Source organism: Pectinophora gossypiella, chromosome 28 (assembly GCF_024362695.1).
Source record: "Pectinophora gossypiella chromosome 28, ilPecGoss1.1, whole genome shotgun sequence".
Taxonomy (NCBI): Eukaryota; Metazoa; Arthropoda; class Insecta; order Lepidoptera; family Gelechiidae; genus Pectinophora; species Pectinophora gossypiella.
In genome coordinates this window covers 550,926-578,532 of record NC_065431.1, presented here as the reverse complement: position 1 = coordinate 578,532, position 27,607 = coordinate 550,926, and the positions used below count along the sequence as shown (strand labels likewise).

Below are 27,607 nucleotides of genomic sequence, written 5' to 3'. Positions count from 1 at the left end.
TTATATGAATATTGTATTTGACCCACAAAGGTAAATTATAAAATGCTAATCTATAAATAGAATCCAGTCTACAAACATCATTTTTATTTTACTTTTAGATTTATTTTAGAATTTTATTTATGAATTTGATTTATGATTTTATAAGTAAGTAACAATGAGTTCGTGCATAACATGTGCCTCAGTATTAAATAACATCATTATGTACTGTATTCACACAAATAAAGGTTTACTTTACTTTACTTTACTACTTCGAAGTTTGACCGCTTTTATTGATGACGTCACAGGACAGTATTTCCATACAAACTCCAAAGAAAACATTCGTTTTGACGTTTCGTAAAAAGTATCCCATTTGACTAGGTTGTCAAGTAGCCTATAGCTTCAAATGCTTCAATCGTGATGAGAAGACCAGGTATGCTCAAAACTGACAGCTAGCATTTCAAGGTTAGCCCAGCTGACGTCGTCCGACCCTGAGTTGCCATTTCGTAAAAAACAAATTACCCACGTCCAATATTTTTAATTTACTTTGCAAGGAAATTTTGAACTTTTAGTAAAAGATTAACGTATAGTTTTAATGATTTATGTATATGTGTCAAATGATAGTAATTAAATACATTAGTCAGTAATGCTATTATTTTCAATAATAAAATTAACGTCCTTGGAATGTTGGAGATACCAATCTAATAGTAACACTTACGTCATGAATGGGCTAGCAATGGCGGCTTGTCATAGGATTGAGCATACCTGGTCTTCTTAAATTCCATGGCTCTTTAAACCCCCAGTTGATGAAGGAGAAGGATCCAGTGAAGCGGTTTGTGGCTGCAAATTATGAAGAGGAGACTCTCCTAAAGGACTGATTGAAAAGTTTTAAGAGTTTAAAAAACCGACTTAAGAAAGGAGGTTATCATTGAAATTAGTCATGGAAGCAGCTTTCAACCAGATGCAGGAGGCTGGGAACAACAACGTGGACGGCCTGGTCAAGTGGATGAAGGATGGTAAGTGCTTCCTAAAAATATCAACAGAAAGCCAGGTGAGGTTTGGGCACTTAGGAACAGTTCAACTTGTGATGGATATACCCCTGCCTACCCCTTTGGGTCACTGCATCACCAGCCCATTAACGTCCCCACTGCTGGGGCACGGGCCCTCCCTATGGATGGATAGGGAGATCGGGCCTTAAACCACCACGCGGGCCCAGTGCGGATTGGTGGTTATTAACGACTGCTAATGCAACCGGGACCAACGGCTTAACGTGCCTTCCGAAGCACGGAGCCCCCTAATTCACCTTTGGGTATTGGGTATATATAGGGTTGCCATCTGTAAAATTTGGAAAACAGGACAAGACGCGTGAAAACCCCGGATTTTAGAGTCCGAAAGCCGGACATATCAACAAGATCTTTTAAACATATATTCAATGTAATAAAAAACAGTTGAAAATGTCATAAATCACCTTTTTTATTCATTCATTATTTTAACAAAACAGAATCATATTACAATTTGTTACAAATTGTTTATATACCTAAATCAGCTTTTTTAATTCTTGAAATAAGAAAACAAAACCTTTAGATATTAAACAAAAATATATAAATATACTTGGTGTGAAATCTCGCGGGGGCGCCCCAATTTTTTTTATTTTTTTTTTAAATCCCGGTTTACAAATGAAACCTTTCCCGGACGCTCCCCGGATGCCCTCTAAACTAGGACAAATCCGGGGAAACCCGGACGGATGGCAACCCTAGGTATATAGTATACAGGGTGTTAGTGACATCGTAACGAAAACTTTGAGGGACGAATCAGGCCATGATTCAGAGTTAATATCAAGTGGAATTTTTCGTCGCAAAAGTATGGACCTGAAGTAGTCACACAAAGTAGTTGTGATATTTCCCCACCGGGATTCGAATCCGGGACCTCCGGCTCGTGAGCCAAACGCTCAACCACTGGACCACGGATGCCTTAATGACCTTTATGCTATCTGTAATCATCCCCCTAGCATTATCCCGTTCCTCACAGGGTCCGCTTACCCAACCTGAAGATTTGACAGGTCCGGTTTTTTACAGAAGCGACTGCCTGTTTGACCTTTCCAACCCGCAAAGGGAAAACCAGCCCAATACAGGTTAGGTCACATACCTCCGATGCATTACTCGGGAATGTGGGTTTCCTCACGATGTTGATGTGCGAAGTTAATGATTAAGATTTTATGACTTTCAGCAAAAATTATTGAAAGTTCTAAAGAAGCAGAAGACAAGGCCAGGGCCATGTTCAGCGATGCCAGCGACCAGTCCAACATTACTTTGGAGAAATTCAAGGTAGGTTACATCTTCTTATCGTATGGGTTGTGAGGTAGAATACCAACCTCATCAACCCTGGTGTCAGGGTTATGATTGAGCCGCCAATGGCCCCTGATATGGCTCTTGTAATGATTACTCACTTACATCAATAAGTAGTAACCGGGACCAACGGCTTAACGTGCCTTTCGAAGCACCGATCATCTTACTTTTCGGACAATCAGGTGATCAGCCTGTAATGTCCTAACCAAACTAGGGATCACAAAGTCATTTTTATGATATGTCGCCGCCGGGATTTGAACCCAGGATCGTGAGCCCTGAGCGTTCGCACGGATTTCAAGCGTTGAGTAGTCCTTAAGGTAGGTCACGAGGTACCTTACATTGACAGTTCATTCCTCAATTTTTACTCACCTCCAGTAAATGTCAACTATGAATACTTACCAAAAATCCTCAACCGAGGTTGGCTCGAGTGGAGGAAATCTTGAGTGACATCTGAGAATACGGGTGTAAGTCTGTTTTTTGTTTTTTTTCTGCAGGAGGTTTTGACTAAGATAGCGAGCGAACAAGGTAAGAATGTCAACGACCTCATGGGCCAACTCTCCAGTGGGATGCAAGCCATCGCGGGGGCGATTGCCGGAGCGTTTGGGAAATAAAGAATTAAAAAAAATTGTTTACTTACTTTACTGTAATTGGGTCGTGTACTAGATTCAAGATAAATTGTGAATTTCTGATGATTACTAAATAAAGACAGGTATTTTTATATTGCGTGAATTATAATTTATTTATTCAAACAATTAAAAACAAAACAAACACATCTTATAAATAAAACACCTCCTCCAATGCGTCACATCGAGGCAAGGTGCCCAACAGGCTGGCAGCATTACCCCTCTGAATCGCCAGGCTAATTCTCTGACAGAAATAACTACCAGCCCTTGCATCTCCCGAAGCCCCAATAAGACGCATTGAGAGATCCTTAACACACTTAAGACAGGTAAGTACCTAATATAACTAACTACAAACATTTTCTTTTTTTTTATTTAAATTATTTATGAATTTTAATCAAGAAAAATGTAATAATAAGTCCGACATTTTATCACGTTTTTCTATGACGTCACAGTGTGCTTTTTCAAACAAATTCCATAGTAATTTCGTATTTTGACGTTTAGTAAAAAGTAACTGATTTGACTAGTTTGAAACAAGCTTATAATTTATAAATGTAGTTATGTAACAGATTACAAAGGCTGTTTTTGTTTTTTTTTAATTTTTTGCAGCTTTGACTTTTATTGCAGAAAGTTTTTTCACACCGCAAATGAGGGGGACTTCTCAGGGTACGTTCACCAAAAGCTTTTTTTTTTTTTTTTTTTTTTTTTTTTTTTTTTTTTTTTTTTTTTTTTTTTTTTTTCGTGACTTATTGTAGATTAGCCGCAGATGGCATTAACTACTTGACCGGACAAATGGGGAGCGCTGAAGGCTCTCACCCGGTAACCAAAAGCAATACAGATTGCGTTGTGCAACTTTAGCGTGATAATTACCTATTTTCTCATTACCTACCCATGTTCATAATTGAGGAGCTCGGTGGCGCAGCGGTAAACGCGCTCGGTCTGCGATTGTTGAAGTTAAGCAACTTTCGCAAAGGCCGGTCATAGGATGGGTGACCCCAAAAAAAAACAAGTTTTCATCTCGACCTCCTCCGTGCTTCGGATGGCACGTTAAGCCGTTGGTCCCGGCTGCATTAGCAGTCGTTAATAACCATCAATCTGCACTGGGCCCGCGTGATGGTTTAAGGCCCGATCTCCCTATCCATTCATAGGGAAGGCCCGTGCCCCAGCAGTGGGGACGTTAATGGGCTGATGATGATGTTCATAATTATTCAAACATACAATGTAATGGCAGAAGCAATTGTTGCTTGATATTGGATCACATTATGTATAGAATTATGTTGCTTCTCTATATTTTGATCAGAATAATAATGGGTGGAAGATGTAATTGTGCCTGGGTGTAATAACAAGGGTCATCATTTATACCCAAAAACAAAGATAAAAGATGCATTAGTGCTAATTCCTGTAAATACCATCTAATTTTATTTTAAGTTATATCTGTCATTTTCTTATCCGCCGAAAAGGAAAGGGACGGGTAATCGACAAGCATAAAATTTATGGAACACACGTCAATTTTAAGCACAAATCTAAACCAACCGTCTAAAAATTTTACATCCGTCAATAACCCGACACAGTTAAGTAGACAGCACGTCAAACGGATTGCATACCAGCGACGTACCTTTTGATTCGCCCGGGTTATTCATTCATTAACTCATTTTTCTTAAAATTTACGACTGTCAACCATTCGTCTCTTTCCTTTTCGGTGAATAAGAAGATGACGGGTATAACTTAAAGTAAAATTAGGAGGTGTCTACAGGAATCGGGGCCATTATGTCTGTTATTCTTGAAATTAGAAGGTTAAACGAAGGAAAAACTGTACACCACCATCTATATTGTTTTTGAGAAACGTAGCCTGGACAGAACTTTGACGGACAAATGGGGAGCGCTGAAGGCTCTCATCCGGTACAACGTTTAAGACAACAGGCCTGAGGGTGCCCAGTTGGGCGCGAACCTCGGGTCAGGGCGTCGTCTGAGGAGATTACTTTTTGGATTTTATTTGAAAGAATTAATCGACCCTAGCGGGTCGATAGCGATTAGCGCTGAATGAGGATAGGATTCCCGAGAGTTGTCTGTTAGTCAAAAAATAAGCATAATGATTTTATAATTCTTTATTTACAATTTGACTAGAAGTAATACAAAAAACTCTTCGTATCAACAGTGGCTGCAAGTTGTCTTTGATTACTTGTGGCTCTGCCCACCCCATTAGGGATTACGGGCGTGAGTTTATGTATGTATGTATGTAATACAAAAAAAAAATACAATACTGACCTCATCCCACTAGGTATTATTTTTACATGCACATTATGATCACGCCTGTTCCCTATCGGGGTAGGCAGAGACCTGACAAAACACTTTCTCTTTTTATTACAATCATCGTAATATTTCTGCCAAGTTTCAATCGGATCCAGAGGTCCCGGGTTGGAATCCCGGTGGGGACAAATCACTTTGTGACCCTAGTTTGGTTAGGACATTACAGGCTGTTCACCTGATTGTCCGAAAGTAAGATGATTCGTGCTACGGAAGGCACTTTAAGCCGTTGGTCCCGGTTACTACTTACTGATGTAAGTGAGTAATCGTTACATGAGCCATGTCAGGCCTTTGGCGGCTCAGTAATAATCCACTTCACAACCCGGACGATGGAAGAATTGGTTAAAAGCCTGAGCTGGAATTCAAACCCGTCACACTAGGTTATAAGTAACACTTTGTCGGAACAAGGTTATCACGCGGGGTGTCGAACTATAATTAAATTGTGTAGACTAACTAAGAGTAAGGGAAAAGAGACAAATACTGAGAATTATTGAGGACAGAAGAGGCAAGATGATTGGACACCTAATAAGACACGACGAATTCATTAAAAACATCATAGAAGGAAAGCTAGAAGGAAAGAGAGGAAGGGGAAGACCAAGAAGAGCTTACATGGAACAGATTAAAGAAAAGGTTAACGTCGTGTCTTATAGGGAAGTCAAGGAATTGGCCTTTGATAGACTGGAATGGAAAATGCTACACCGACAAGAGCGTGGCTCTTAAATTGATGATGATGAGACTAACTAAAACTAATACAAAAATATACAAATAAATTTATAGGAACTAAACACTAGGAGGTTTGGTTACTAAACTACTGGACTGATTTTGATGTAAGCTTCTCTATCAGCTCCTGAAGAGCTAACGCCTTCGCGAGTCTTCTCCGGAAGTCCTGTAATAAACAAGTATTTTATTACAAATATCTTTATTCAGTAGGTAACATAGTTACACTTTGAATCGTCAAGTTTTACATAACGAACGTCTCATCCGCCTAAAACTACTGCAGCTTCTCACAACCTGTATAGCCGGGGAAAAGAGGCTGCAAGGAAAACCTCGGCACAGGGCCCTAGACGTTCTTTTAAAAAATAAATAAGATTCCGTACGTCTGAAGGCATGTTAAGCCGTTGAAGAGTACTTAAATGACAAATTATAAAAAAAAATATGCCTAAATCGATTATGAAATACGCCTACGATTGATCCACATTCATCAAGCAAGGAAGCAAGGGAAGTGTATCAGGATCGAGGCAAAGGAATTAAAAGCTCATGTGAAGCTACGATTATTAATTAAATATCTAAAAGATAAAAATGTTCATCTAGTTATTAAATAACTTATAATGTATAACCTCATTGATTTAAAAGATGTGTTGCTGTTGCAGTTTCTTGTCATTTCCTCTCCTCAGCCATAACACATTGCGAAATGACGTAAATTCAAAAATGTTACATTGACCTTCAACAAGTTTATCCATGATAATTACGTTGAATAAATGATTCTGATTTCTGATTTATAGTCTCTGCTTACCCCTGTGGGAAATAGGCGTGAGTTTCTTGACTAGTCGGCGACTGATAGGTCTCTAAAAATAGTTTTATTTTTACCTGATGCAGCTGGTGTCCGCTGTGAGGCACTCTCGCGGCGAACATGTCACGTGACATAAGACAGAGGGCCTTCCCGTTCATGGGGAACCGCTCCGGCAGCCCACCCCGCTTGGACACCCAGCGTGCAACCTCCGCGCGTCCCCACGTGCGAGGGTCTGTGGGGGAAAATATAAGATTTCTTTATTTTCCATACAAGCAGCGTCACAGACAAGCGCCATCTAGCGCAAACCTATTGTAACAATTTTATTTTATGATGGGAAAAATTGTAAAGTAGTAACCAAAAGAACCAACAGATGGCGCTGGTAACCAACGCCAAATAAAAGAGATACAAAAATGGAGTAACGATGAAAGACGCATTTTATTTTCCCGCTCCCTAATAATTATTATATTCAACAAAGTCATACCAAATATACCAAATCTATAACCTATTTCTTCATGCAGTATAAAATGTGTACAAATAATAATGATAATTAAAGCACATAATAACGGGTTCTTACCGCGTTTAAATGGGGATATGAGACTCCCGACCCTCCCGACTCTCTTATGTGCTTTAATTATGATAATGGTGCTAATTCCTGTAAATACCATCTAATTTTATTTTAAGTTATATCAGTCATTTTCTTATCCGCCGAAAAGGAAAGGGACGGGTAATCGACAAGCATAAAATTTATGGAACACACGTCAATTTTAAGCACAAATCTAAACCAACCGTCTAAAAATTTTACATCAGTCAATAACCCGACACATTCATTTACTCATTCTTCCTAAAATTAAGAGCTGTGAATCATCCGTCCCTTTCCTTTTCGACGGATATGAAAATGACGGATATAAATTAAAATAAAATTAGGCGGTGTCTCCAGGAATCGGGGCTAATAACCGCGTAAACTTAAAACAATGAATAACAATGATTCATTCATTTTGGTATCTAAGATAAGACTCGACTTGAGGACTTTACTCACTGGAGTCGAGCATGTCATACTGCCAACTTAATAATACGAAAATTATGACGTCATTTCTTACTGGAGTAAACTCGAGGTAAGGTAAGTACAAAAATAAGTTAAAGCACATAATAACGGGTTCTTACCGCGTTTAAATGGGGATATGAGACTCCAGATATTTCGACACTGTTGCAAGTGCCATGATCACGGGATGACTGATGAGATTGGAGTGGAATAGGTAGATCCATAATTTTCTACGGGAAGACATATTTGTCTACCCTCTTTCTTTGCCGCTTGTTTCTGAGTCTCATATCCCCATTAAACGCGGTAAGAACCCGTTGTTATGTGCTTTAATTATGATAATAACCGCGTAAACTTAAAACAATGCAAAAATAAGTTGCTACTTATATCCAATCAAGCTTGGTATAATAATTTAAAAAATGATTTTCTGACTAAAAATAAGTAGTAGATTTTAGCGAATGGTCATTTTGCGAAAATACATTATACTAGTTGTTATAATGCGTGTTAGCGCTAGCGCGTTTATTCTACGAGTAGTCTTTGCGACTACTCATTCTGCGAATAAACATTGCGACTAGTCATTCTGCAAATAGGTTTTGCGCGCTAGTCATTCTGCGAATAGACTTTGCAACTAATCATTCTGTTAACAGACATTGCGACTAGTCATTCTGCGAATAGAATTTGCGACTAGTCATTCTGCGAATACACTTTGCGACTACTTAGTCATTCTGCGAATACACTTTGCTACTAGTTATTCTGCGAATAGACTTTGCCACTAATCATTCTGTGAAAAGACATTGCGACTAGTCATTCTGCGAATAGACTTTGCAACTAATCATTCTGTGAACAGACATTGCGACTAGTCATTCTGCGAATAGATTTTGCGACTAGTCATTCTGCGAATAGACTTTGCGACTAGTCATTCTGCGAATAGATTTTGCGACTAGACATTCTGCGAATACACTTTGCAACTAGTCATTCTGCGAATAGACTTTGCGATTAGACATTCTGCGAATAAACATTGAGACTAGTCATTTTGCGAATAGATTTTGCGACTAGTCATTCTGCGAATAGACTTTTTTGCGACATCTTTTCAATCATGAAATCTTATTCTTACCTAGAGGCAGGTCATCATCAGCGAGCAGCTTGAGGTCCGGGTCCCAGCAGGTCCCAGCGGGCGGCACTCGGGCCGTCGGCATCTCAAAGAGGCAGGTTTGATAGGTCTGTAATAGAAAAGAAAATTTTATAGCTTCGAATATGGTATGGTCTTCTTCTATCGTATGGGTTGTGAGGTGGATTAACAATCTCAGCAACCCTGGTGTCAGGCTTATTTTAAAGCCGCCAAAGGCCCCTGACATGGCTCATGTCAAGTAATCGTTATTACTTACTTACATCAGTAAGTAGTAGCCGGGATAAAGGCTGAACGTGCCTTCCGAAGCATGAATGATCATACTTTTGGACAATCAGGTGATCATGTATTGTCCTAACTAAACTAGGGATCACAAAGTGATTTTTGTGATATGTCCCCACCGGGATTCGAACCCGGGACCGAGAATGGCATGGTATGGTACGTGGTATAGTGGTGGTGGTTTGGTTACGAAGTTCAAACAAGAACTTTAAACTTAACTCGTTCATTGTGTAATTGAAAATTAGACATCAACCCCTCACGTGCAATGTTATTTTTCGATAAACACATTGGGATTTATGTACACAGACACACTATGGCAAGGAAAAAAAAACAATCTGAAAAGCCTCCCGTCGGATTTTCCCTAGTGCCCCACATATGGGACATATGTGGTTCATACACAATGAACGTGTTAAAAAAGTTATTATAAGGTTATTGATTATTAAGAAGATATGAATGCATGGGATTAACTGTCTGGGAACTGCAGTGCAATTCTGTAAGGTAATTTTTGAAACTCGCATCTGAATCCGCGGTGAGTTTTTGTTTTGGCATTCTGTAAGACATGTACTTAAGTTGAATGTACACTAGCGACACAGTTGCGAGTACGGCAGCGAGTCGAACTAAAGTTGATGCGAGATTTTGACGTTTTTAGTATGAGATGACAGATGTATCCGCATTCTGTAAGGGTGATTCCCCGTTCACTTCGCTATTCACTTCACTTACGAACTCGATTTGATCTGTCAAATAAAAAGTTGATGTTCGTCGAGTGAAATCTATACGTTTCTTAGTTATTTGCTGGTGATATCGTATCTAATAAGTAGTAATAAGACTCAATAAGTTTCAATTAAGGTAATTTAACAGATTAATGTTTAAAAAACTTTAGTGTAGTATTTTATCTGGTGCTAGTGTACATGTTTCTTCTGATGAAAATCGCTCAAATGTTTTTATTAAAGTGTTTATTAGAGGAAGCTCATACTTTGGACAATTTTGAGTTGCGTCGACAAGCCTATGAAATTCGTAGTTTGTCTCTATTGACCCGAGATGATAACTATGTCAGCGTATAAAGTCTTTCGAAGCAATTAATCGACCAACTCGAGCTTGAGTTGCTCCCTATAATAAAAAAGTACGAAACGTCGAAGAAAAGGACTTACAACTCGTATTAAGGTGAGAAAATTACCTATCTTCTAATACCTACTACCTATCAAATAAATTATCGTTATTTTGTTAAAATAGATTGATAGCATACTATTCCACACATATTGTGTACCTTGTCATTTTTGGCTAGTGGCAGCTACTAATAAAAGAAAATGTTCGGACCTATTTGTCCCAAACATCTGCATCCTGCTGCATAAACAAAGTGGTTAAGGTACTCAACAATCCGAACATGTTGAAAAAGTATATAAGGTTTCCCCAAAATATACAAGAAAGACAAATATTAAAGAGGAGATTTATATTTGAAGATTTTTGTGATAAAACATGCGATGAAACCCTAATATGAGTACCCACTATCTACTTTCTTGTATTGAATTACAGGTTTCATGAAAAATTCATCATTGGCAGCATTGATGGCACTATCATAACTTAAAAAGACCGGCTGAGCATGAAGAGCGCTTCTTCTGTCGTAAGAATGATCATGCTAGGATGTGCAATTGACAACATTTCATTTTTACTAAGGTGCCTTAAATCGAAAACCATTTCGAGATATTTCTATGATTTACACAAAACACATTTTTTCAGATTTTTTAATTCAGTAATAATAGAAATATATTGAAAAATCCACGAGGTCAGAAGAGGAAGGCATAATAAGTTCAGACCTTTACATAAAAATTATAAAAAAAGTAAATGTCATACATAACATGACACTTTGTTTGCGACTTGTTTTAAATACGCATGCAAAGGTACATTACATTATACTGCCTTCATTCTATCAATGGCAGAATCCAATTTTCAAAAAATATTTTTTGTAACTTCTAGTGGAAAAATCTTGAAAAGAAAAAATACGTGTCTTCTATTTAAACAAGTACTTTCGAAATAGCACAAAAAAACCACGGCTTAAAAATTTGAAATGTTGTCAATTGAAAAAATATCATGTGCAATTGGTAAGTGAATTAGAATCTCTTGTCCCGCTTGATCAAACATCTTAGAGGTACTCAAATTATTATTTGATGATCATCTCCCTAATCTTAGACTAAGTACCTATTTTTTAGATTACAGATGACAGTTTTATTTTTAATGAAGATGTAAGAGATCACTTAGGGCCTTTGATAAATGCTGGTGAAGAAATTGTTTTCTTTGGTAAGTTTTTCTTTAGTAAAGATATAATATATTTATAAAAGTGATAAAAATAATTATAAGTTGGCCCTTAACAAATCTATTAAAAAAGTTTTTAGATTTATTTAATAGGATACAGAGTATCTAACTGAAATTCTTTTCTAGACCATTCATCAACTATCTAAATGCAACATTTCTCGTGGTCTATTGTATAATTCTGTAAAAGCAGCAACAAACTTACGTTTCAGTTTTATTAGTAAGAAATTCCTTACTAACAATTGGTTTAAATATTTAGTAATAAAGTTGTATTCTTCATATATTTCAGGTGGTTCTGGATATGCTGAGCGGGCTAACCTTATGACACCTATAAATAATGCCCCAGACAATACACCTGAAACATATTATAACATGCTTGCGCAACTCCGTAGAACGCCAAATGGTTTGTTGAAAAGACGCTTCAGGTGTTTGTTAGTACACAGGGTCCTAGACTATCATCCTGATAAAGTTGCAATGCATGTTGTATTCTGCATAACGTGTTCAACCGGGCTGGAATGGAGGTAGTTAATTTGACTGAAGATGAAAACCTAAAGGAAGCTCAGGTGGCAGCCGCGACACAGAGAAGGCAACATGCCAAATCATGATGATTTAAATGTTGGACGGTCGCAAAGGCCTCAAAGGACAAAGAAAAAAAAGTCAAAGATCTTGTGAATAGATTGTGGTGATCGCGTCGACGTTAACTCCACCTCAGTGTGAGAAGAGTAACAGAACCTTAGGACTAAATATTTTAATTATCTATGTAGATCTAGTTATAGTACATACTAAGGAATAACAGGTAATTTAGAGGTATAGGTATTATAGTGAGTGTGTTGTTATCATATAGAATTACCTACTTTGTGTAATGTTATACAATAAAATTGTATATAATAGGCTATTATTACTTTAGGGTCTGCTATTAACTTCAAAATTGTATTTTATGAATAAATAACGGTTTTATATTATTATTTATATTTAGTACATAAGAACATTGAAAAAAAAAGATTGTAATATAAGTAAAACCAGAAAAGAAATAACGAATAATAATAATATAACGTATAATAAAATCTACTTTAAAACTTGAAAATATAAAATTACAATTTAAATACTTATTTATTTGACCACAGTTCAACCTAATAGATTCTGCTAGCGCATTTAATTCTTCCTCCACTGCCGCCACAGCGTTAGCGGCAATTCCGTCTCTCTCAATGCTGTGCTTCATCATGCTCGCCTTGACCGGTGCATTGGGCCGCCGAATTTCTAACTGCTGCTCTTCAACTCACTGAAATCTGTAAGAGTAATAGTAGTTTATTTCAGCACATCAATGTAGTCAAAATAACATTAGATCAAATAAACTGAAATACGTACTTCTGAATGTCCACTGCTTTGTATTAAAGAGGGAGGCTGGGGAACCAATTGTATTGGGTCTGATTGCTGAAAATAAAATCATGTACTTTATTACTATTATTTTAGTATAATAACGACGAACACACCTAATTTAATAAAACTCTGACTAAAAATAGCTGGATTCCCAGTGGGCATCTCCAGTACCAAACCCTGAACCCCTATACCCATAGCCACTATCCGTTCCTCCAATGCAAGTTCAGCTACATCCTCTACCCCACCACCAGTCCTATATCTAGCTGCAGCCTGTGCTGCTACTTTTTTTTTAACGGCACGTTTTTACTCAGACCGAAGTATATAAGTTTAAGTGTTTAGAATGCGTTAGTAGGTACATTGTTAATGAATAAATTGCAGAGAGATTGACAAACTCAATAAACAAGCTAGGTTGAAATTCAATTTTTTTTTTTTTACATTTGAAATGCTTCAAGAACAGTAATTCGGACAAGAAAAATTAATATTAACATACTCACTTTGGTCCACTGCTTGTATGTTTTAATCGTCCCACCCGTATTATTGAGCCGCTATGACAAAATTTCCTAGTGCTCCACTCTCTGGCATATTGAGTTTTTGAAAAACCCTTTGCCAGATCTGGGTTTCTCTCCAGGAAGTCAATCATTGCTTCTATTAGGGCAAAGGACAGATGGGATGAGCGCTTGCTTACACTGAAAAGATTTTTGTTATTGTTACAAAACAAAATAATTCCAAGAGATTAATTTAAGTAAAGGAATAAACTTACTTCATTATCCCGTTTCAAAATATGTCCACACGCAGCCAAAACACCACAATCTATGCACCAAACCACTTAAAACATATTATTATAAATGCACTTGAAATTCCTCAACTTTGTTTTCAAACATTCGTACAAAACTTTTTTTTAGCTTTGAGTTATAAAAATGTAAGCATAGACTCAATGCTCATTCATCCAAAAGAATTAAGTTTATGATTAAAAATATTATAATTTAACTTATTAAGGCTTGAGTAATTTAAATTCGAGTACAGAAACGTGAATAAAATCATCCAAATTATAGTTCTTTGGCAGAATTTCATTATTTTAGCTAAAAACAATAAATCGGTAATTACCGATTGGTATCTTCTCATTAAGCGCCAATCACTAGTAACTCGAAAGATATATCGAAGCTCACTTCACTTCGCAAGTGAGCTAGTGATGTTTACAGAATACCAAATCAAGGTCAGGTGAGATCGAATGCGAAGTGTAAGTGAGCGTCGAAGTGATAAGCGAGTTATTGTTCGAGATCTACAGAATCGACATACTGATATTAGGCAGTCAAATTATAAATTGTATGATGTCTGTTTATATTTTCCTGTTTGTGCAATAAAGTATTTGTTATGTTATGTTACCCCCTCCGGTTGATTGAGGAGAGGCCTGTGCCCAGCAGTGGGACATTATAATATAGACTATTTATGTATGTATGTGCCCAGCAGTGGGACGTATATAGGTTGTTTATGTTATGTATGTATGTATGTATGTTATGTTATGATTGAAGACTGAAGTAAGGCCGAGGGGGGTGAGGTAAACCTAGCACAACTGCTGATGGCGAGCGGTGAGTTGCCGTTCTATACGAAGTACATAACATAAACTCACGCCTATTTCCCACCGGAGTAAGCAGATACTATAGAATTCCATTTGCTTCGATCCTGACACACTTCTCTTGCTTCCTCCACATTCATCAATCCGAATATACGAAGTATTTATTCCTTATTCTATGCTGGTATGCAAGACGTTTGCGTGTGCTGTCAACTTCATCATCATCAATTTAAGAGCCACGCTCTTGTCGGTGTAGCATTTTTATTTTTTTGAAAATGTCAACTTAATTATGTTATTTTTAATTTCTGCCTAAAATTGACGTGTGTTCCACAAATTGTATGCCTGTCGATAACCCGTCCGTTTCCTTTTCGGCGGATATAAAAATGACAGGTATAACTTAACTTAAAATTAGATATTGTGTACCGGAATCAACAACATTAGGTATATGATGCAGTGCAGGAATTTTAAATTCTATTCTATTCTATTTAAATTTGATTATATTGACTATTATTTTGCGTTAGCTTGGTATATAATTTTTGCATGCTAAATTGCGACAAAACATCACATGTATTGTAAAACCTTTATTGTACCATGTTTTATGAGCAAATAAATAATTTTGTTTTTTTTTTTACTATACTATGTTTTTTTATACACACAACCTATTAAATGCCCCAATAACGCGACAATGGCGGCATTAATCCGGCATTACTGCGGACGTCCCACATCCGGCTTCCGGCCATGGCGGATTTCGATTTCCCGCGCAAATTGAGTGGTCAAGTAGCGTCTGCAATCAAATGAGCGACTTTAAAAAAAAAGTTTATTTAGGTACAAACGCCACACCACGACACGTTCCCCAAAAAATAGGATAAATGGCGCTGTAACGTTTTTTTCTTAGCGTGTGGATTGCGAGGTGGAATACCAGCCTCATAAACCCTGCCGTCAGGGTTATTAAGTTATTATTGAGCCGCCAAAGGCCCCTGACTTTCTCATTGCTCGGGTACATTTTATTCAAAAATATTGTAATCGCAGAGGCATATACTACTTATAAAAATAATTATTGCTTGATTATTTGGATCATGTGGGTTGTGAGGTGGACTATCAGCCTCATCAACCCTGGTGTCAGGATTACTATTGAGCCGCCAAAGGCCCCTGATATGACTCATGTAACGACTACTTACTTACATCAGTAAGTAGTAACCGGGACCAACGGCTTAACGTGACTTCTTGCATGGATCATCTTACTTTCGGACCATCGGGTGATCAGCCCGTAATATGTCCTCCGGATCGAAAGCCCAAAGCTCAATTACTAGACTACGAAGGTCGTATCCTAGATAAAAACCTTCTTTCTTTTTACCAGGTCTTCCCAATGGCCATTTTTATGCCAACAGTACCAATACAAAATACACAATATGGCTGATTTGTGCCGTGAATGTCCTGATCTGAGGATGTCCGCCGAGTTCATTATCATTGTTGGATAACCCCGTATTATTAGCACACATCAACAACGGCCTCCGTGGTCCAGTGGTTGAGCGTTAGGCTCACGATCCGGAGGTCCCGGGTTCAAATCCCGGTGGGGACCTACCAAATCACTTTGTGATCCCTAGTTTGGTTAGGACATTACAGGCTGATCACCTGATTGTCCAACAGTAAGATGATCCGTGCTTTGGAAGGCACATTAAGTTGTAAGTCCCGGTTACTATTTACTGATGTGAATATGTAGTCGTTACATGAGCCATGTCAGGGGCCTTTGGCGGCTCAATAGTATCCCTGACACCAGGGTTGATGAGGTTGGTAATTCACCTGATATCCCACGCGATAGGAGATTCAAGAGCCACGCTTTTGTCGGTGTAGTATTCTCCATTCTTGTCTATCAAAGACATCCTTCACTTCCTGATAAGACACGACGTTCACCTTCTCTTTAATCTGTTCCATGTAAGCTCTTCTTGGTCTTCCTCTTTCTTTCTTCAGACAAAGTTTTTATGACAGATTATAACTGCAATAAACAATGGACAGCTGCTCTTCAATGACAGATGTCAGGATGCACCGAGCCATGTGCTTGCTCGTGCGCAGGTTAGGGATCCGTCTTCTTCTATCGTGTGGGTCATGGACTCATGAGGTGGATTACCAACTTCATCAAAATATCTACAGGTTGGAGAAGCTGCAGTAGTTTCAGGTGGATGAGACGTTCTTTATGTAAAAAATGACGATTCAAAGTGTAACTATGTTACCTACTAAATAAAGATATTTTTGTTACCCCAAGGCTGACATGACTCACATAACGACTACTTACTTACATCAGTAAGTAGTCCGGCTTAACGCGCCTTCCGAAGCACGGATCATCTTTACTTTTGGACAATCAGGTGATCAGCCTGTAATGTCCTAACCAAACTAGGGATCGCATAGTGATTTTTGTTTTCCCACCGAGATTCGAACCCGGGACTTGCGATCGTGAGACCAACTTCAACTTCCCACAGCAGCGCAACTAGTTACAATACTTACATATTAATGCTAGAAAATCCCCCTCCGCATTTAACAAAAACAAATACTTTACAACACACATAGCGAGAGTACAATAAGCGGCCTTAGTGCTAAGTAGCAATCTCTTCCAGGCAACGCTTGAGTACAGGAGATATTTAATATTACATGATATAGCAGGATAGTGCAACGTAGGAATACTTATTATTTATTGTACAGAACCCAACTAAGGTAACACAACGCCCACTTAACTTCTTTCCCGCGCACACGTCATTTTTTTCACACAAACCGGCAACGGAAGCGCGCCTTCCCGCCAAACGGACGGACGTTCCATAATCGAAATCGACACTTCCGCAACATTCAAAAAAGGAACGTCGTTTTTTTTTCTTTTTTATTATTATGTTTATGTTATCCGGTGGAGATGCATTATGGTGCATTGTTAAACTAATAAGGGTCGGTTTATGAATATTTCAATGGTCGCAATGATTAATTATTGATATTGAGCTACGCATAATCAGGATCCCTATCATTGTGGACAGAAAAGTCCAAACCAAGAACCGAATTATGGTTACATTCATGCATAAGCTCACGCCTATTTCTCACTGAGATACGCAGACTATGGATTACCATTTGCTTCCATATGATTCTATTGTTAATTACTAACTACCACATAACAATATGTAATTTTTGCCTTTCAACTGTTTTAAGACAGTAGTTAAACAAAAACTTTACAAAAAAGGGTTATTATAAAGTTAGTGATTATTTAGAAGATTATGATTGCATGGAATTAACTGTCTAAATTACTCAATTGTATACTATACCAATATTTTATGTTTATTTTTATTTTTTTTAAGAACGTCTAGGGCCCCAATGCTGAGGTTTTTCTTGCAGCTTCTTTTCCCCGGCTATACATTACCTATACCGGCTATAGGTTGTGAGAAGCTGCAGTAGTTTTAAACGGATGAGACGTTCGTTTTGTAAAAATTGACTGTGTTACCTCCTGAATAAAGATATTTTTGAATTTGAATTTGAATTATGTGTTTTTGCCGAATAAATATTTTCTTTTTTTCCTTCTTTCTTCGATCCCGACATTACTACTTTTCTTGAGCTACACAACACGTACTCCTTACATTAAAGTTGCGTGGAAGAAATTGCTTTTTAGCATTAGACATATAAACCTACGTAAAACACAAAACAAATAAATTATAGTTTGTACCCGTTCGTTTTTTTTTCATTTTGTGTTTTTTTAAAGTGCAATGAAATATTATTGTATTACAAATTCTTCCAAGTACAATTTAACGAGTTGTTTCCAAACAATACAAAATTATGTAGGTTCTCAAAATGATGAGAAAAGGCACCGGAAACGCCACCATATTGCAAATTACAATAATTGCGGTTGTATTGTTGTTTAGTTCCCGCGCAACTCTCACTTCCGGTGGTACAATGGCGGGAAAACGTCTTGGGAATACCTACTGTAATTGTTTCGAGAATAATTGTTTTCTTTTAAATTATGTGGCTATTTTTGTTAACTTTGTTTGGAAGAAAAACGAATTTAATTTGCGGCTGATTCCTATAAGGCCAGGTGAAGAGTAAACCGGTGAGCATGCATGAAGTCTTTGATGAGATTGGAAGAAGCGAGAATGGTGTGTCGGGATCGTAGTTAGTAGAATTCCGTGGTCTCTGCCTACCCCCAACGGAAAATAGGCGTGATCTTATTTATGTATGTACAGTCATGAGCAATATAATGTACCCACTTTAGGACTCTGTCGCACTAACATATTTGACATTTAGTGAGACTTACAGTTTAATATGTCAAAAAAGTTAATGTGACATGGTACCAAAGTGTATACATATTAATGCTCGTGACGGTAGGTCTGATTTTCAATAAACGGATTGAATTATTTATCATTATTGTATGAAAAATAAAACAAATTTAAAACTAATGGGTTGTGCTGAGCCTAATTATTATGGTTTTCGAAAAAATATTCGGCATTCGAATGAATTATTCGAACGGTAATTCGATATTCGAATGATTTTTAACTGAAATATTTATTCAAATGAAAATATGATGTACATATTATTATTATTTATATTATGAATCTTCGAATGTTTCTTTTTATTTAAGTAATAGTGGAATATTCGGATTGAACCGTAAATTATTATTCTCCTTGATTCGAATGCCCGGCAGACTTAAATAGGTAACTACTAGATAGGTAGGTACGTACTTACTATGTGATTTCGAATGTCTTATTTATGACTTGCAGCTCTGCCCACGTCTATAAGGATAGAGGCATGCAAGATATGTTTTTTTTTTACTAATAATTAAGGAAATCTTACCATTTAATATTAAAACGTAATCCTCTTCACTCACACCGCTTACACTGCACTTTTTAATACCTATCCGTTTTGTAAAACTCACAAAAATATTTTTGTCAACAAGTTACTTTGACTTTTCGCAGTCAGAAGTTATTATTATTATTTATTTTATATACAATTTAGTCTTAGCTGTGGAATAGTATACAATTTCAAACGGAAACTCGTAAAATATTACGATATTTTTATAGTTTTTGAGCGCACGTCCTATCTCGAAAGAATCCAAATACTGAATGAATTTCGATAAACGTACGAAACATGAATGAATGCAGACGTCTGCGCGATATTTCTTATTACAAAAGAGCATATAACACATCGAATTTTGTTTAATAATAGCTCATAAGTGTATTAACACAAGGTAGGAAATACAAAGTAACAGCTTGGCGCCAAAACGATTTTATATCCATAATGGCGATTTGCAAACGCACGCTGCGACCGGATGCGGGCGTTTCTTCTCTCTTTCTTTCTTTTGAGATTCATAACGGATTAGAAAGAAACAGAGAATGTTTTTAAGACTCGATAATAGATTCTTCGTATCCTGTCAACGTGTGGTTTCAAAACGTTTTGAAACTAATCGTTTCCGGGAAATGTTTTCGATTTCGAAAGGAAATAAGTGTTTTAAAATGAAAGTTTGAAAACCATCTCTATTTAATGGACTTACGGTGTTTTTAAATCGATATTTGTTTTATAAAATCGATGTTTTGAAGTTGAAATAGAGCTGTAATTAGGGAGACGTGAATTTCCGCTCGTTAAATAAGTTTCCCGCGCAAAATTTATGAAAAATGGCGGATGAATAATTATTAACCTACGTAGTTTTGGACTTTTTGTGTGACTTGAAATATGAGATTCCTTACCTTGTCTGCTTAATTAGGTCGAATTTTTTTGTAAGGATATTAGTTTAAGTACCTAATTTAGCAAGGAAATAATTTACGGAGTTATTAATACAAAACTAACAGATTGGAATGGGACTGAGCTGGCGTGGGCTGGCTATAGACAACCGATTTATAACGTTTTAAACAAATGTTTCCGTTTTAAACCCCAAATAAATCGTTCTAAACTGTTGAAAACTCACCTACAACAATAAAAGAACTGTTTTAAACTTCATTATGGGCAAATTTTGGTCACTTGACTTTATTTTAAATAGTGACTCTAGATGCACACAAGACATAATAGCCAGAATTGCAATAGCCAAACAAGCATTTAACAGGAAAAAATACATTTTGAAAACCAAAAACATATCATTAAAAATAAGGAAACGGTTTATTAAATCATATATTTGGAGCATTGCACTCTATGGAAGTGAAACGTGGACTATGACACAGAGAGACAGAGAGAGATTGGAAGCGTTTGAGATGTGGTGTTGGCGAAGGATGGAGGGTATAAGCTGGACTGAAATGGTGTCAAATGAAAAAGTGCTGGAAAGAGTTGAAGAAAAGAGAACCATATTGAAGACTATAGAGAACCGGAGAGGAAATATGATTGGCCACCTGATACGACACGATTCATTTATAACAAACATTATAGAAGGAAAAATTGAAGGGAAGAGAGGAAGGGGTAGACCTAGGATAACATTTATGAAACAAATAAAAGAGAAGGTGCAGGTCGTGTCGTATCGGGAGGTGAAGGTTTTGGCGGGAGGAAGAGAGGAATGGCGGTTACTCCACCGACAAGAGCGCAGCTCTTAAATAGAGAGAGAGAGACTTTATTTTATAGATTAGTTTATAGAATATCAATAAAAAGTACCTATAGAACTAAACACGCTTATTATAATAATTATGAATACCAGTAGGTATACATTTATTACACATTTTCTTTTATTTTTCTTTTTTTTCTTTAGGGTTATGAGTTATGATTGAGCCGCCAAAGGCCCCTGACATGGCTCATGTAACGATTACTCACTTACATCAGTAAATAGTAACCGGGACCAACGGGCTTAACGTGCCTTCTGAAGCACGGATCATCTTACTTTCGGACAATTAGGTGATCACCCTAGTTTGGACCACAAAGTGATTTTTGTGATATGTCCCCACCGGGATTCGAACCCGGGGCCTCCGGATCGTGAGTCCAACGCTCAACCACTGGACCACAGCTCGAGCTTTTGAGCCGATCAGGTTAGAGCTCTCAGCGCTTCCCATTTGCCCGGCCTAGTAGCGAATGCCATACGCGGCAAATCTACTATAAGTCACATAAAAAGGACTTTCCGATTTCTGAGCATTTTATAATTTAAAGCTAACATGAAATAGCATCTCGCGTGTATTCCCAAAGGGGTAGACAGAAGTGTATTGTATTATGCATTCACTCCTTGTCAGCCATGTTTAAGCCCCATTATATTATCTTACGAGTGTCTATTTATAAAGATTTCAATTTGGAAGGAAGTCTGAGTAATAAAGGAGTTTACAACGATTATTTAACATAACAGTGATGTTTACTATGCACTTCCGGCGGCCATTACGATAACTAGTGATGTAGGTACAATAGTGATGTAGATAAAAAAATAAATGATCGGCAGCGGGTGCGAAAAAACTTTTTTTCTCAAAATATATAAAGTAAATAGATCTAGAAACCCGATACAGCGAACTTACCTATACGTTAGGTTATTAATAAATAGGTATATAGTTGAAAACAAATATTGATAAAGCCTGAGCAAAATTATACCCCGTAAGTGTGGTATAAATAGTAACATTAAATAAAATGAAGTATCTGCAGGCTCTTTTATCAGCAACATTTTATACTTTTTAAGAACCGACCCGAGCAAAGAAGGAATGGACACAAAATTCCTATTGAAAAATAAAACATACAATTTACAAAATAAGTATTCTACTTACCACCGGACAGTCAGTCTTTTATATTTTTATATTAATAATTGTTGGCGTCCGACCGTCTGGTTGAATAGCACCGATCCTTTGTTCGTTGAAAAAAAAATAACTTTTTCCGGTTGTTTAGGAATAGGGGACTTCCGCTCGTTAGAGGCGATTTTTTTGCGTGCTTCCTGTTCGAATTGACTTTTTGATTTTGGAAGAGCTTTTAAAAATATTTTTATTGGCGAGATTTCTTGTGAAATTGGCTTTAATTTATTCTTTTTAAGTAGGTCACACCCTGGGCAGAGCTGGGCATAAGAGCTTATTACGGTCATGAGCATTAATATGTATACACTTTGGTACCATGTCACATTAACTTTTTTGACAAATTGCACTGTAAGTCTCACTAAATGTCAAATATGTTAGTGCGACAGAGTCCTAAAGTGGGTACATTACTCATGACTGTACACCTACCTGTCTGACAGGCTAGATGTGTCAAGGTCACGATGGTTGCCATGGTTACGCCCCACCAATTTCCTAAAACCACACCATCCTACCCGCGCATCTGTGTGTGTGTGACGTCTGACGCCATACGATTGAAGACTAAAGTAAGACCGAGGGGGTGAGGTAAACCTAGCTCAGCCGCTGGTGGGGAGCGGAGAGTTGCTGTTCTATACGTAGTATTATTCTTTATTCTATGCACTAGTCTTCTGTTGGTCCGGCCAAATAGTTAATGGCGTTTGCGGCAAATCTACGATAAATTACGTCAAAATAAAAAGTTTTCTTTATTATATGACTTGCTGTAGATTTACCTCGCGTTCACTACTTGGCCGGAACTGCATCGCGACGTACGTGCCTACCCAATATTTAAGTAAAGGTATGTATTTACTTTACGCCTTCGCCACTTCCGTTCGGACAATAGGAAGGGTCCTTTACAAATATAAAGAAAAAAAAAGTAGAAAATGTATTCGGTCTCTTTAGTAAAAGCACGTTCACAAAGTTAGCATTGACTATTTACTTACTAGGTCGTGTGTCGTAGGTTTTACCTAAATAAACTTTTTTATTATTATTATTTTATTATTACTACTTACGGGAAATCCTGTTGGGGTAGCCCAAACTCATCTTTACTTAAAACCAGAGTATTATGTAACAATTTTATGACAATATCCCGAAATCCACAATAAAACACCTTCCGGCAAAAAAAAACTGGCACAATACTAAAGATATCATTTGCCGACACACGTTTCGTAAAAAAAACGAATGTCACAAACAAAAAGGGCGGGAAGTCGATGAAAAAACTTTCTTTTCTTATTTTGAACAATGGGATTAAAATAGCTACAAAATTGGGTTTAAAATAGATCTTATTTTTGGGTAGATCTTGCGACAAACAAGGATTTTGTGATAAACAGCTTACTTTGGGTAAAATAGGAAGTCCGTATCGTATCCGCTGGTTGATAGTTGTCACATTTTTGACAGCTCCCGGTTTGCAAAAACTGCAGAGGTTGACAAACTTTTTCAAATGCGTTCGCATTTCATACTATAGTACAAATATTATTTGTTAGCAGGCCTAAGTATTCTGTCTGTAACTCGGTAAACAACTTAGAGCTGTCAAAACACTTTTTTTTCAACGTATTAAATAATGTCATGTATTTAACGCGGCGACAAACTAATGTGATTAAGGGTTTTAAAAATAATTAAAATGGGTAGAAAAAATAATAGGTTGGCAACTACAGTGAAGTAGCATTTTAAGCATATAGTAGCAGCTTTATATTAAGTTACTAGTTATATTAAGTTATGAGGTTTATTTACATTTAAATTGGCAGCGATTTTTTTGTGTAGCAACTGAATTTATTGTTAGGCGACAACTTGATGGCGGATAAAATATAATAAATAGGCTTTTATAAATTATAAAATGAGATCGTTTATAAAATTAAATGGGGTGATAAAAAATATGCACAAGGCCATATAAATCATACTATGTGCGACATTTAATGAGGTCTAAATAAAGCAAATATTGGCATGCAAAAAAACATTATTGGTTTATAATAATACTTGTGTGGCTACGGTTACCTATCTTAAGTTCGATTTCTTTTTCTGCCGAATTTCATTAAACAGACAGCTTTTCGACTATTTTCGTTTCGGTTTTTTTCACTTCGCCGAAATCACATTTGCCTAAGTTTCGTTTGACTTAATAACAGTTCGTTATTTTTCGTTATTCCGACGTTTCATTTGTAGGAAAAACTATTTTCCGAAGTTACGGTTGGCCGAAATACATTTTGTCCAAAATATCATTATGCCGACATTACACTACTGTTAATAAACCTTCAAAATCATTGACCTTAAAAGGTCTTCACCGCCGCCTCTCGGCCCTTCGGGCCTCGATGGTCACAAGCTCGCTTTGCTCGCCCCCTGCCATATAGCCTTCGTAACCTATATTTGCAGTGTCGGGGTGCCGCGAATTTCCAACGTTTCAAAAATTGTTGAAACGTTGTTCGGTATAATGACACTTATGTGAAAATATTACAAGTAAACAATAACAAGCAATCGTTTCATCCCGTGACAACCGCCCGCCACTTGCTATTGGCTAATAAAACCCTACACCACCCCCCGCGCCGCGGCCCGCACTCTGCTAAGCGTGCGCACTTGGCGCCGTTTTCATTAAATTTTGATTCTCAAACAAAAATATTAGAATCCTAATACTTAATTACAGTACCCGTTTAATTTTTTTAGGTGCTTGCAAATCGCAGCCCGAAAGTGTATTTTTATATGGAAGCCTATATTTCCCAATAAAATATTTTTAATTCTCCTGTCTTAATATTAGTCGCCAAGTCATTATTTATAATACCTCACCTATAATTTTATTGGCCCTGTTAAATATTTTTGCTACCTTAAAGTAGCAGCCATTATTGAGTTTTTATAAATCCTTGCATTTCGAAGCTCATCTAATATAATTGTCGCAATAATATTTAATCGCTGCCAAGTAATTATTTGTAACAAAACAATTAGTCGCCCTTTAAGTTTTTAGTCGCCTCGAAAATAACCAGGATTGATGAGGTCGGTAATCCACCTCACAATCCACACGATAGGAGACGATTTTTATTAATAAATTGATTACAAAAATAATTTTGTTTTGATTTTTAACAGATCTCAGTTGTCCATCGAGTTACAGAATAGTTGTTCTCCACTGAACTTATCCTTGTCGAGGAAAAGTTGCTGCAAGAAAAACCTCTTAACACCTATTGTTTCTATACAACACTATATAAATATGTCTGTCTGTGTTCGTAAATCTCGGCTACACGTAAACTTTCTTATGCCTACCCAAATTGTTGTCAACATCTGCCTTGTATTTTTTCTCAAGCCGTCTGCGAGGCACAAGCCGCTTCCTGCGTCAGCCAACACGTGGCGGTCACGGCAATTTTACAATTTAATTCTATTTTACTACGTTTTTGTAAAGCCGGGTGGTATAAAAAAATTCGAGGCATTTTTGGGTTTCCGTAGGTGGTGAATACGGCTTGTTACTTATTTATTAAGTTATTTGGTAATTTGATACCATTAAAAAAAAACTTTTCGTTTTAAACTTTTTTTAAAATGCTAGTTGACCTAAGCCCCCCTTTAAACTGGGAAAGTCTGTGTTAGGAGACTTGGCCCTTCCTTATCTTAAGTACTTAATTAGTGACTTACCACTATTTGTCTCAGACGACGCTCTGAGCCGAAGTTAGCGCCCAACTGGGCATCTTCAGGCTTGTCTTCTTAAGGCTTGACCAGCATGGCTAACACGCGCACAGTGATAACATTATCGATCGATTCAATAAATTTTGAAGAAATCGATAAGTTTGTTTATTCCCTAACATGAGTGTCACGCGATTTGGGTTCACATATTAGCTCCAATCGACAAAGCGACATAATTATTATCGTCAGAATCGATAAAAAGGTCGAGACAAAATTTTAAGACGTTGCGCAGGTTAGCCGTACAGGATGAGAACAAAAGACGTTCGTTATGCAAAAAATGACGATTCATATACATAAAACTAATTATTGCTTGATATTTGGATCACATTACCTATGTATCGAATGATGTTGCTACCACCTAAAAATTATATTACCTTTCTTTATTTTGATCAGAATAGTAATGGCTGGAAGTTTTTTGTTTTTTCATAGGTGGAGTTTATTGTACCTTGGTGTAATAAAAAGGGTCATCATTTATACTCAAAAACAAAGATAAAAGATATGATTGTTATCTATGAAATTAGAAGTTTAAACGAAGAAAAAACTTAACAACGCCATCTATCGTGTTTTTGGGGAACGCCGATTGGAAAGTCCTTCATTGGGTCGTGTACTAGGTTCAAGATAAATTATGAAAATCTGATCACTAAATGAAGACAGATCTAAAAAACTAACGAAAAACATTTTCTTTTTTTCTATTTAACTTATTTATGAATTTTAATCAAGAAAAACGTAATAATAAGTCCGACATTTTGTCACGTTTTTCTATGACGTCACAGAGTGCTTTTTCATACAAATTCCATTAGCAATTTCGTGTTTTGACGTTAATTAAAAAGTAACTGATTTGACTAGTTGGAAATTAGCCTATTCCATGAAAATTTAGGTAAGTAAGTAATTTTAAGAATAAAACAAAGATATCACAACAACTGCAGTATAATATCGAAACAAAAAACCAACATAATAAAATATTCGTTCCGTAATATTTACACTTGATCTAACTTACATTATACAGGGTGATAGTTAAATCGTAACGAACATTTTGAGGGATGATTGACCATCATTCTGAGTTGCTATCAAATAGAATATTTTTTTATTAATTTTAAAAAATCATTAATTTTCCGACAGGAAATTCCACTTGATATAGAATAGAATAACTTTATTCCCAAAACAGTGCAGTACAATAGTAAAGAAGATAAATTAAGTATACAAATCAAAAGTACACTGCCAGGGAAAAGGAACTGACTCAGCGTGTTGTTGCGAAGGATAGTAGAAATACCACACTCTTAGCAACACTGATATCAACTCAAGAGGTCTGAATCATCCCCCTCAGTATTCGTTACGATATCACTAATACCCATACATTCTCGTATGGTTCTGTACGTACTTGTACGGGATGTAAGTGACATCATCGTAACGAATACTGAGGGGGATGATTCAGCTCATTATACTGAGTTAAAATCAAGTAGAATTTTCCATCACAAAAATAATTTTAAAAAACACAAAAATATCATGATTTTTGCGACGGAAAATTCCACTTGATATCAACTCAGAATCACGGTCTGAATTATCCCCCTCAGTATTCGATACGACGTCACTAACACTGTATAAAATCTGGCCCTGATTCTTGTAGACAGAATTTTATGCCTGTCGATTACCCGTCCCTTTCTTTTACGGCGGATAAGAAAATGACAGGTATAACTTAAAATTAACTTAAAGGATCTGTACTGCAATCAGCACGGAGTATAATTATAACGCACTTCGATTAAACTTAAGGGAGACACCCTTGCATAG

General features: G+C 36.9%; 1 protein-coding gene and 2 long non-coding RNA genes across 5 annotated transcripts; 1 reads left to right on the top strand and 2 right to left on the bottom strand.

Annotated features, from left to right (window-relative positions):
• Positions 1-5,918: 5,918 nt before the first annotated feature.
• On the bottom strand, positions 5,919-25,924 carry LOC126379283 (transcription factor ETV7). Of its 2 annotated transcripts, none has more exons than XM_050027992.1 (4): positions 25,775-25,924; positions 8,906-9,011; positions 6,833-6,987; positions 5,919-6,131 (listed from the first exon to the last, which is right to left on the bottom strand). In XM_050027992.1, exons 2-4 carry the CDS (start codon positions 8,985-8,987, stop codon positions 6,054-6,056), a joined length of 315 nt encoding a protein of 104 aa, XP_049883949.1. In that variant the 5' UTR covers positions 8,988-9,011; positions 25,775-25,924; the 3' UTR covers positions 5,919-6,053. The 2 variants fall into 2 exon arrangements, with proteins under 2 accessions (XP_049883949.1, XP_049883948.1); XM_050027991.1 differs by lacking the exon at positions 25,775-25,924 and adding an exon at positions 19,260-19,507.
• LOC126379301 (uncharacterized) lies at positions 10,049-12,955 on the top strand. 2 transcript variants are annotated; one of them, XR_007568290.1, is made up of 4 exons: positions 10,049-10,357; positions 10,727-11,292; positions 11,401-11,488; positions 11,790-12,955. It is a non-coding gene; the product is annotated as an uncharacterized LOC126379301 (long non-coding RNA). The 2 variants fall into 2 exon arrangements; XR_007568289.1 differs by having other exon boundaries at positions 10,727-11,488.
• Positions 12,647-14,175, bottom strand: LOC126379302 (uncharacterized). The gene is made up of 5 exons (XR_007568291.1): positions 13,982-14,175; positions 13,638-13,702; positions 13,372-13,563; positions 12,866-12,931; positions 12,647-12,786 (listed from the first exon to the last, which is right to left on the bottom strand). It is a non-coding gene; the product is annotated as an uncharacterized LOC126379302 (long non-coding RNA).
• Positions 25,925-27,607: the final 1,683 nt, after the last annotated feature.

Coding starts and splice junctions, on each gene's coding strand:
- LOC126379283 (XM_050027991.1), bottom strand. Junction 6,988..8,905: donor TGATGATGACCTGCCTCTAG/GTAAGAATAAGA, acceptor TTTCCCCCACAG/ACCCTCGCACGTGGGGACGC. Junction 6,132..6,832: donor GCGGACACCAGCTGCATCAG/GTAAAAATAAAA, acceptor TGTTTATTACAG/GACTTCCGGAGAAGACTCGC.